The 11,287-nt window shown below is 64.4% G+C and overlaps 2 protein-coding genes across 3 annotated transcripts in view; both read right to left on the reverse strand.

Annotated features, from left to right (window-relative positions):
- The window catches only part of NECAB3 (N-terminal EF-hand calcium binding protein 3), a 29,917-nt gene extending 27,725 nt beyond the window's left edge, over positions 1 to 2,192 (reverse strand). For both annotated transcript variants that reach the window (XM_053958906.1, XM_053958904.1), the window contains exon 1: positions 1,593 to 2,192. In XM_053958906.1, the coding sequence (XP_053814881.1) occupies positions 1,593 to 1,685 (93 nt within the window). In that variant the 5' untranslated portion in view covers positions 1,686 to 2,192. The remainder of the gene's footprint in view (positions 1 to 1,592) is intronic.
- Positions 2,193 to 7,320: 5,128 nt separating this feature from the next.
- Positions 7,321 to 11,003, reverse strand: E2F1 (E2F transcription factor 1). The gene is made up of 7 exons (XM_053958456.1): positions 10,809 to 11,003; positions 10,013 to 10,103; positions 9,247 to 9,466; positions 8,731 to 8,883; positions 8,484 to 8,598; positions 8,173 to 8,377; positions 7,321 to 7,958 (listed from the first exon to the last, which is right to left on the reverse strand). The coding sequence occupies exons 1-7, from the start codon at positions 11,001 to 11,003 to the stop codon at positions 7,708 to 7,710; spliced, it is 1,230 nt and encodes a 409-aa protein (XP_053814431.1). The 3' UTR covers positions 7,321 to 7,707.
- Positions 11,004 to 11,287: the final 284 nt, after the last annotated feature.

Below are 11,287 nucleotides of genomic sequence, written 5' to 3' on the forward strand. Positions count from 1 at the left end.
CTCACCTCTCCCAAAGGCAGGAGATGTGCAGACAGGTCCCAGCGGAGCAGCAGCCACCGGGATCTGCGGCGGGCAGCGCTGCCGGGAGGCAGGCGGGGCTCCTGCCCTGCTGCCGTGGGATGCTCACCCCGACCAGCCTGGGGGGCAGCTGGACACCGGCCAAGTGCCCAGACCCAAAAGTGCAGAGATTAAACTCACCCTGCCGAGCTCTGGAGCAAAGGTGGGAGCAAAGGAGTCAGAGGGTAGAGGAAGAGAAGCCGTCAGAACCCGGAAAGCAGCTGCTAGCGTTGTTAACATTTCCCATTTTAATTGCTTTAATGACACCCTGAGGGATGGATATGCGACTCAACGAGTGCCCTGAGGAGCTGAGCTGGAACACAGCTGTCACCACCCGCCCCCTCCTGCCCACCTTCCCTCAGCCAAGTAATTAGTGCGGTTAATGATGCTGGCTGGAGAGCCTGGCAGCCCGAACCCCCAGGCAGGGGACAGACCCTGACCCCCAGCTGGCAGCTGCGAGCGGCACCACGGCCGAGGGAGCCGCGCTTCCCAGCGCCTCCCTGGGGGTGCCGGGAGGTCTTGGACTGGACCAGACGTGGCATTCACCTTCCCAAAGTTCTGCCCGAGATCTGCTGTTCCCCTTCTCTGGGATGGAGTGGGGCACGGGGGTGAACCTGGAGCGGGTCAAGACGGAGACGACAGCTGGGACATGACAGCTGGCACCGACCTGGGCTGTGCAGGTGCCCGGGCACCACCAGCCCTCATCCTTAACCCTCGCTGGCTTTCTCCTTCTCCGCCCTGCGGCAGGGCAGGGGCAGCACCTCTGCCCCCACATCTCCTTGGTCCACAGGGTGGCTTGGAGCGCAGCGGTGCCGAACACATGGCAGTGCCAGGGCTCTGTCACCGGGGAGATTTGGGCAGGAGCAGGAGGGCCGAGCGGAGGTGCTCCAGAGGTGGCTCTGGCCCGGGCTGTGCCCCTGGCCCGGGAGATGGCCGGGTGCAGCCGCCTCCCCCGGAGCCCCGGCCCCTGTCACAGGAGCAGCGCGGCCGCGGCCTGGAGGGGACGCGGTGCGACAGGAGGAACTGTGCCAGCATCTCCGAACACAAAGACAGCCACCACCTGCATTTCCAATTCCCCCGTGCCACCCACAGCCGCCAGGATGCCGAGGCAACCTCCAGCCCGCACGGAGCATCCTCCTGCACAATCCCGGAGCGTCGGGAGCGGGCAGGGACAGGGGCTGCAGCCGGGAGCTACCGCAGGCAGCGCTCTGCTGGATCCCAGGGCTGTGAACAGCTCCAGGGAACCTTCCACAGCGTTCCTGCCACGCACAGCTCCCGCTCCGGCTGTCATGACAGCCAGCTCTGGATGAGGCGTGGGCTGTTTCCAGCCACCCAGAGGCCCAGCATTCAGCAGGAGGACATGACACCATTACTGAAGCCATCACGACCATGCACAGCTCCGGGCTGGCACGGGCGCATCCCTCGGGCCGGTTCCTCCGGGAAGGAGCCTCACCCCGACGCCACCCGTGCGGCGGCTCCCCGAGGGCGGCCCCGGGGCTGGGCAGGGGTGCGGGGGTCCCGCCCGCGGTACTCACGTCGTGGAAGATGGGCAGCGGCTGGCGGTGGGGCTTGGGGCCGCGATCTGCTGAGAGCAGGCACACGGCCAGCAGCTCGGCACACGACATCATGGTCCCGCCGGGCGCGGGTGCTGCGGGCACCGGGGCGCGGGGAGCGGCGCGGTGCCGGAGGGTGCAGAGCCTTAGGGCGCGGTGCGGTGCCGCAGGGCACGGGGCGCTGCTGTAGGGATGGGTTCGGTGCGGTGCCGGAGGACGCGGTGCGGTGCTTAGGGCACGGCTCGGTGCGGTACCGTAGAGATGGGCTGGGTGCGGAAGGAACGGCCTCGGTGCGGTACGGATGGGTTTGGTTCGGTGCCTTAGGGATCGGCTCGGTGCCGCAGGGACGGGTTCGGTGCGGTGCTGTAGGGATGGATTCGGCTCTGCTCGGTGCGGCTCTCTTCGGTTCGGCAGGGGTGGCTCGGCTGGGCTCAGTCCGGTTAGGCAGGGTGGTTAGGCTCCGCTCGGCTCGGCTCGGCTCGGCCCGGCTCGGTTCGGCCCGGCTCGTCTCGGTTCGGCTCGGCTCGGCTCGGCTCGGCTCGGATCGGCTCGGATCGGCTCGGTCCGTGCGCAGGTCGCGCCCCGCCGATCCCGACTCCGCCGATCGCGGCTCCGCCGGCCCAGCCAACTTTGGCTCCGCGGAGGGCCCGCCCCCGCCGCCATCCGATTGGCCATGGGCCGTGATTGGCATCGGGAACCACCAATGCGCTTGGCGGAACGGAGAGGGGCGGGGCCACGCCGGGTCCGGTGCCCGCTCGCTGCTGGGGTGGTCCCAGTTGGAGCCAGTAGAGCCCAGTGGGCTCCCACTCCTGGGTTGTGTGACCATCCCTGAGTGTCCCAGTGTGACCACAGGTCTCAGTGTTGGCTCCACAGTAGCCCTGGTTGCCCCAGCTGATCGCAGTGTGGCCACAGGTGGTCACTGTTGGCCCCGCTGTAGCACTAGGTGCCTCAGCTGGCCCGAGGGTGGCTCTAGTCTGGTGATGGGTGGTCCCAGTGTGGTCGTTGTTGACTCCACCATAGCCCTGGGTGCCCTAAGTGAGGCCCTGAGTGGTCCCAGTTTGACCATGGGTGGTCCCAGTTTGACCGTGGGTGGTCCCAGTGCGGTTGCTGCTGGCCCCACTGTAGTCCTGATCACACCATTGTGGCCCTGGTTGGTGCCAGTTGAGCCATGGGTGGTCCCAGTGTGGTTGCTCTTGCCCCCAGGGTAGCCCTGGTTGCCCCGATGGCCCTGGGGCTGCCCCAGTTTGACCATGGGTGGTCATAGTGTGCTCATGGCTGGTCCTAGCATAGCCCTGGTTGTCCCACTGTGGCCCCAGTTGGACCACAGGTGGTCCCAGTGCAGTTGTTGTTGGCTTTGGGGTAGCCCCGATTGTCCCAGTTGGTCCCAGTTTGACCAGTCCCAACATGGATACTGATGGCACTGGGAAAGTCCCGGTTTCCTCAGTTGGCCCTGGTTGGCCGCATTTTGACCACAGGTGGTCTCACTGTGATTTTGGTGGCCCTGGAGTGGTCCCCTGACACCCAGGGTGGTTCCAAATGAGTTCCTGGTGGTGCCAGCTCCTCCATGCCCCCAGTGCCAGGCAGCCTTTGCTCCGAGCTGCTTCCCTCCAGAGCAACACGCCAGGATCCCGGTACCTCCAGAGATGTGACCCCCCTGCCCCAGCAGGCTGGGGGACATGAGGAGGAGGAGAAGGAGCTGTCCCCATCCCTTGCCTGGCACAGGCACCTGGAGGCTTGTGCCTGCATTCCAGGATTTCACTTCCTGAGAAAGGGGCATGAACCAGTTTTGCTTGGATTTTGTAAAATCCCAGGCAGGCTTTGCCTCCCTCAGCACCACCTCTGCTTTCACATGGAGCTCTCCAGGACGCCCTGAGTCCTGAGCTCGGCTCTGCTTAAGCCAGATCTCAGATCCAAACTCCTTCCCCACCCCAACGTGAGCGAGCTGCAGCACGTGGAGCTCACTCACCTCCTGCTCCCTCTGGGATAACGTGCTCCAAGCTGAGCCCACGGCATCACAGCTATTTTTACCATCTCCCAGCTGTTCCAGGTGTGTGCAAGGCAAAAGAGGTGGAAAAAGCACACCTGGGCCCTGGCAGGGGCATCCAAGGGCTCCAGGGTGCACGTGCACTCACCGCACTTGGCACGGGGCTGTCCCTGTCCCCAGGGAGGCAGAGAAGTCCAAGGGCTGGAGCTGTTGAGCATGGCCATCATCAAATCCAACTGAAACGGGAGCAGGAACAAAACACGGGCAAGGGTTGCAGCAGGGACAGGGGACTCACCTTGCCAGGGAGCATGGAAGGGGCTTGGGTGATGGTGAGGCTCTGCCACAGATCCAAATCCCCCCTTGGAAGGGCTCCCTGCACTCCCATCTGCTCCAAAAATCCACGCTCGGTCCCACGCTGGGATCCCTGGGAGTCAGCATGAGTTTCCATGTGGGAAGGAGCAGCCTGAGAGTGAGTATGAAGTTCAGGCAAACTGCTGATGGCAGGAGGTGACAGGTGACAGCTCCCAACTCCCAGAAAGCCACGGCAGGGAAGGAGGATGTGGCCCCGGCTGTGGGGGACAGCAGGGCTCTGCTTTGCTCCCCAGCACCTCAACGGGGAGGAATTAAAGGAAGCAGCCACTCAACAGCGTCCCAGAAATAAACCATGCTGCTCTTCACCTCCCTAAGTTCCCTCCTCGTGGAGGAAACAGGAAAGATTTTTGGAAGTGGAAATAGGGAAGTGTGGGGTGGGATGCAGGGGGGGGGCAGGACACCCCTGCCTATAGAGACCCCAAACCCCTCTAGGACCCTCTGAGGGGGGTTAGGTTAAAGGCACAAACCCCTTGTGGGGGACACCTAATGCCACTGCCAGGCTGTCCCAGAGCTCACCCCTCTGTGGAGCTCTCCTGCCTCCCCCAGATCCCAACCCTGCAGCACAGGGCCAGGACATCCCAGGGCTGTCTGGGCTCAGCGCCGTGGCCAGATCCTGCACGACATTTTCCAGTGCCAATGGGGTCACCACTCACTGCAGCCCAACAGCACCCCAGGCTGGATGGACACGGTCCCTGTGGGGTCACACTGCCTGGCAGTGAGAGCCCCAGGAGCAGGCAGGGTGTGTGCAAGGTGCCTTCACCTGACAGAAAAGCAGCGTTGGAGCCAATAAATCAAACCAGGCACTGCCTGGGGCCGCTTCCCAACGCTGCCCTGTGCTCTTCCAAAGCAGCTACCATCAGCTCCCTCTCCAGCATCCGAAATAGCAGGAGGGAAGCCCTTCAGCTGCATCGTGAATCATCCTGGGAGGCAGAGTGGTTATTTTTACGTGCCGTGGCTCACGTGGAGCTGGCGGAGCAGCCCCCAGGGCTGGGCTGTGCTGCCGCAGTGGGACACAGCCCCGTCCCTGCCGGGGCTGCTGCCAGCGGGGTTGGGAGTGCCAAGGGTTCGGTGTGCCAGGAGGTTGCCTGCGAGGGCAGTGTGATGGTGATGCCATCGGAGGTTTGCCTTCTCTCGGGGGAAAGAGGGAGAGCTGTGCTGCTGCTGGGGGTTGGCTGGCTGTGGGAACAGCCCTGTGGAGCTCGGGATGTCAGTGCAAGTCCTCGCCCCTCTCCCTGTGCCCCCCGGCTCCCACAAAAAACACTTCCCGTGCCGGGGTCTCTCCCCTTTGCAGCGCTGCAGATCACCATCACCATCCATCATGACAGAATTGAGCAGAGGAGAGGAGGAGGGATGGCTGGGGAGGGGTTGGCATATGGCTGGGCTGGGCACCCTGCAGTAACTCATAGAACCTCCAGCACCTGCCACCTCAGGGGACAAACCCTGCAGTGGAGGACACAGCAGGCAGGGACCTGGGTCCGTGCCCTCCCACCTGGTCCCTGTCCTGCTGCCCTGGCTCTGTGGGGCAGGATCCCATGGACCAGAGCAGCAGGAATGCTGTTGCAGTGTCACTGTGTGAAAAAGCCCCATTTGAAGGGGTGGCAGTGTGACAAACACCAGCTCTTCCCAGCCAGGCACAGGGGTCACCGTGCCAGCCTGTGTGTGACACTGCCGTGCTGGGCACTGGTTTGGAGATGGCAGGGCCTGGCTGGCCCTGCTGCCGTGCTTTGGAGGGCTGGGAAAGCTGGGAAAGGGAATGGTGTGCAGAGCTGAGCATCCACACGTGTCCAGCTGTAGGAACAATCCAGGGGCAGCACAGCCAGCCAGGGACTGGTGTGGGAAGAGAGGCACAAGGGTGCGGGCAGGAGGCCAGGCAGTGGTGATGGGCTCTCTGTGCCACCCAGCACCCAGCAGCAGCCTGTCCTGAGCCTGGGATCCCATTGCCTGCCCGTGCAGGAGCAGGGTGATTACACAACATGGTCAGGGTGAAACATTTATCAGGCTGTTTAAAGGAAAACCAGGCAGGAGGCTGGGCAGGAGGAGGGGAGAAAGCGCACAAACACGGGCAGGAAGTAGCACAGCCCTGGCTGCCACTAGGGCAGTGGCCGTGACGCTGCTGAGCCCCATCCTGGCTGCCGGGGAGCCCCTGGCAACCCCAAGCACCCCTCCCTGGGGGTCCCCAGTGTCCCTCGGTCCTGGTGTGCTGCAGAGGGAATCAGGGCACCCGGGGTCAGGGCTGCTGCTGGCAGTGTGTCCCCAGCGAGCAAGGACACAGGGACCTCGAGCTTTGGGCCAGAAACTGCTGCCAGCAGGTGTCTTGAGGCAGCACCAAGAGCTGGGTGAACGGGGAAAGCTGGGAACTCAGTGGATGGAGTGGCTTCACACTGGCCCCATGCTGCAGCCACAGCAGGAAAGTGCTGCCCCAGGACCAGGGGGAAGGCAGGGAGGGAAGTAGGCAAGAGAGGAGCCAAGTGGGGACAGGGACTGCTGAAAGAAAAGCAAACCCCACCCCAACCCATCACCCCATCCCCCTGCAGCACAGCCTCTTTGGAGGAGCAGGGAGGGCAGGATCAGGCCCAGATCCCACCCTGTGTGGGACCAAGGACTGAAACACCTATTGCAGCCCCAGGTGTGGACATACCTGGTCATGGATTTCAAGTTCAAAGTGGAAAACATACCACAAAATAACCCCAAACCTCTCAGTTTCTCAGCTGAAATTCCCACCACCCCTCACACCCCCAGGCACCTGAGCACAGCCGAAGGGCAGAGTCAGTAGAAACCTTTATTAAACACAAAGCTCAGAGAACACAAGCTTGTTAAATGGCAGTAAAAGTGAAAGTGCGTCTCCAGCTCGGTCCAGCTCGGCTCCCCTCCCAGCCCCTGTGGCCTGGGGATGGAGAGCCAGAGCCAAAAGGCTGAAGGGCTGCACAGGGAGGGGAAGGAAAGCCTGGAGACAGCGTTGGGTGCTCACCTGCAGAGACACTCCCCATGGACACCTCTGTGTCCCCTGAGGGGACACACACATGGTCCCAGGGCCACCAGCCCCATCCAGCCCCGTCCCCGCTCCCGCAGCCACCTGCCACAGCCGTGGCCTTGCCAGCCCCGCTCTGGACACAAGCAAAGCCAGGATGTGCTGGTGAGACCCTGGTGGCACCCTCCATGTCTCACCAGCACTGTCCTCCTGCTCCCCCCATGTCCTGGGAGAGCTCCACACACCATAAATAATAAATAAATACCCCACGCTCAGCCAGGCTGTGGGCAGCCCCCACGCAGGGGGACAGCCCTAACCCAGCACCCCCCACATCTCCACCACCCCCTCCCAGCACAACAAAAACTCTCAGCACCCCCACTCTGCTGTACAGCCCCCCCAAACCCCCATGGAAATGAAACGCTGTCCCCAGGGGACAATAATAAATTAATCAAATCAGTAATCTATACACAGGACTGCTTAAAGCTCTGGAATGGGCTCCCAGGGGGCAGTGGCTCTGCCCTGGGCAGTTGCCCCCGATCAGGGCCCTATTGGGAGAGGGGTTCCCCTGAGATGGGAACCCCACCCTGGCATCCTCCTTGTGGGGCTGGAGCTGGGGATGCCACTGGCCCCCGCCGGGCTGGAGGGATAATGAGAAAATATTGCAAAAAGGGATGGGGGAGAACAGCGGGCGCTGGAGCCAGAGGAGCTGCCCTGCCCTGCCAGGGCTGCCCCCTCCCCTGGCAGCTCCCCCAAGCACCCGGGCAGGCACAGCTTCAGAAGTCCAAGGGGGTGAAGTCCCCAAAGTTGCAGTCAAAGAGCTCGCTGATGCCCTCGCCCTCCTCCAGGCCAAAGTGATAGTCCTGCGCCTGCGGCGGCGACAGGTTGATGAACTCATCGGCCAAGAAGCCCGCCAAGTCCTCCCTGCTCTGCTCCAGCAGGATGTCCATGGAGGCCAGTGGGGACAGGCTCACCTCTTCCTCCGGGCTCTTGCTGGGTAGCACGCTTGGTCCTGGCAGCAGCGCTTCTGTGGGGATGGGAAGCAGCTGTAAATCCCATAATACTCTCCAAAGAAACCCCAAAAAAAGCTTTTTTTGGCTATCGAGATCCTGCCTTCCCACCTCCCTGCCTCGTTGGGGCGCCTGAGCAGCATGTGCCAACAGCAGAGGGGCTGATGAGAGCCACCGTGACATCCCCGCAGCTCCCTCGTGTCCCCAGGCCCCTCGTGTCCCCAGCCCCACCTTGCTCTCCAGGCAGCAGCGGCATGTTCACATCCTGGGCAGGATGCAGGAGCAGGGAGGCTCTGGGCTGTGAATGGCTGGGAGAAGAGTCCTCTGCAGGGGCTTTGAAGGGGCTCTTGACGGGGCTGCAGACCCCCGAGCTGTCCTCGGGGCAGAGGAACACATCGATGGGGCCCTGAGTGCTTCGCACGGAGACCTGGAACGCCTGGGGAAGGGGACAGGAGTGAGACAAGGCGGCACAAGGACACCTGGGGAACACCCAGGGCTGTTCAGGGAGGGCACAGGAGGAGCAGAGCGTGACCCCAACTCACCTCTGCTGGGTCTGAGACCTGCAGCTGGGTCTCTGGGGGGGCTTTGATAACCATCACCATTTGCTCCGCGGGGTCCACAATGCTCCGGAGGTCCTGGCAGGTCACATAGGCTGCGGTGGGGCGGGTCAAGGAAGGGACACGGGGATGCGGGCTGAGAAACAGCCCTGTGTGAAACAGCCCTGCCTGTGACACCAGGGCTCAACCACAGCCGCCACCCAGCCAGCCCCACCCCAGAAGCAAAGGATATTGCTGGTTGGCGGGGTCCTCGGTGAGCAGGCGCAGCTGCACCGTGCACATCTGGATGAGGTCATCCAGCTGCCGCTCGGCCGCCTGCAGCTCCCGCAGCTCCTTCTCCAGCAGCCGGTGCCGGCCTGGCGCTCCCACCGTGGCCTGGCTGCCCCTGGGGAGCACCGTGTCCATCAGGAGCCAGCTCCCACAGCTTCCTGTGCCCCCACCAGGCCAGGCCACATCCCACCCCACAGCCAGGGAACCAAACCAGCCCTGCAGGGATTTTGCAGACCACTCCCCAAGGCTGGATGCAGCCCCCCACTCCCCTGGATGACTTGGGGAGTCCCAGGGGGACTCGCAGGTGCCTCCTGCCATTGAGCACAGCCCTCCCCACAGGGGGCCACCACTTGGCCTGCAACAGAAGTTCTGGTGACCCCGCCCTGAAATTCTCCACCCAAGTAAGAGCCTTCTCCACCCAGACAGCTCCCCCACCCCAGGAACAGCCAGGCACAGCCCCACGAGCCAAGGGACATACAGCCACTGGATGTGGTTCTTGGACTTCTTGGTGATGAGCTGTATGCCCTCCAGGACATTGGTGATGTCGTAGATGCGCCTCTTCTGCACCTTCAGGACCTCGGCCGCCCAGTTGAGGTCCACCACACCATCTGGGGACTGGCTCAGCAGCTCCAGGAAGCGCTTGGTGGTGAGGTTCAGGGAGGTTTCATAGCGGGACTTCTCTCCAGGAGACTTTGCCCCTGCCAGACGTGAAGGACAAGTGTCATTTGGCCACAAGGGAAATCCAGAGATGAAGTTGAAAGGTTACCAAACACCTGCCATGCTTGCAGGTGGCTTGTGGACTAGTGACCAGGACTGGCACCCCAAACCCAATCTGTTTTCTCAGGGCAATGGGGTGAGCTGCCCAAATCCCCCATAGGAAGCATGTTGCAGCACCTGGCACAAACTGTGACACCTGTGACTGAGACACCGAGTGCCAGGCTGGTCTCGGGGGGAGATAACAGCAGGTCCACCTGGGACACTGCACTGACACCATGCTGGCACCTACAGCTGCATCCCACGGGGAGGGACAGAGCCAGTGGGGTGCCCAGCAGAAGGGCAGGACAACCCTGGCACCAGCACAGGGCACAGCAGTGAGTGCAGAGGGTGGGCAGAGGCAGGCCAGCCCCAGGGACAGCCCATCCACACCGACACAAAGGGATGAGCCTGGGGGAGCAGAGTGGGGCTGCTGGACCTCTGCTCTGAGCTGGGCTGGCAAGGGGGGCCAGGGGCAGTGGAGCCAATACCTTTAGCAGGGTTCCTGGCCTTGCCCCGGCTCACTGGCAAACTCTCCGCTATGTACTGGTGATCCGTCTCCAAGTTCAGCTTCCTCTTCACCTGCAAGGGACAGGGTCAGCACAGGGACAGGCAACCCCTGGCCCCACTGCTGATGAAGGGATTCTGTGAGGAACCCCCACAGCACTGTGGGGTACAGACACCCCAGATCCCGGCAGGAAGGGGTTGATGAGAGCTGTCACGCACGCCGGCGGGGATGGGGGGCTGTTCCAACCGCGGAGGCCCTGCCACGCTGCGGGGAGCGCCCCAGAGCCGACGTGGGCCGTGGGTGGGGAGGCAAAGCACGGCCCGGCGCCGGGGCCTGCGGCTTCCGGAGCGGCGGCGGGGCAGGGCCGGCCCGGCAGGTGCTGCGTGGCACGGCCCGGCCGTACAGCCTGGCACAGCCGGGGGCACCGGGCACGGGCTGGCACGGAGCAGGGCACGGCACGACATATGGCACAGCACGGGGCACAGCAGGGAGCAGTACGGCCCGGGCCGGTATGGAGCCCTGTCCGGTATACAGCACGGCTCGCTGTACAGCCCGGCTCGGTATGGCACGGCTCGCTACATAGCAGGGCCCGGTATGCAGCCGGGGCCATTGTACAGCCCGGCTCGGTGTAGCCCGGTCGGGTATACGGCCCGGTCGGTACACGGCCGGTTCGAGGCCAAATACTGCACAGCCCGGAACACAGCCCGGGCCCCCCGGTCCCCGGAGCCCCCGCCCGGCCCCGGCCCCCGCCCCCTCCCCATCCCACTCGCGGGGGTTACCGGCGGGCGGCCCAGCGCGGGCCGTCTGGGCGCGGCGCCGGGGCGGGCGGGCTGCGGCGTGGCGAAGAGCAGGAGGTCGGTATCGGGGTGGCCGCCGCCCGCGGGCTCCTCGGCGGCGGCGGAGACGATCAGGAGGTGCGGGGAGGCGCTGCCCAGCAGCGCCGCCAGCCCCGCCGCGCCGCCCGCCGCCGCCATGGCTCACATGGCAGCCGGTGCCGGCGGTGCGGCGGGCGGCGCGGCGGGCAGGGCGCGGACAGGGGCGCGGCCCATGGCGGGCGCGGGGCCGCTGCGCTCCGGCTCCGGCTCCGGCTCCGCTGCGCCCGCCGCCGGATTGTTCGGCGCGCCGGCCCCGCGCGCCTTTGCGCGCCAAATCCTTTTTGCCGCGAAAAGCGGCGCGAGCCGCCCCGCCGCCCGCCCATTGGCTGCGCCCGCCGCGGCGGGGAGGGGAGGGCGCGCCGCCATTGGCCGCGGCGCGCGGG

The sequence above is a fragment of the Vidua chalybeata genome, chromosome 17, assembly GCF_026979565.1.
Source record: "Vidua chalybeata isolate OUT-0048 chromosome 17, bVidCha1 merged haplotype, whole genome shotgun sequence".
NCBI lineage: Eukaryota > Metazoa > Chordata > Aves > Passeriformes > Viduidae > Vidua > Vidua chalybeata.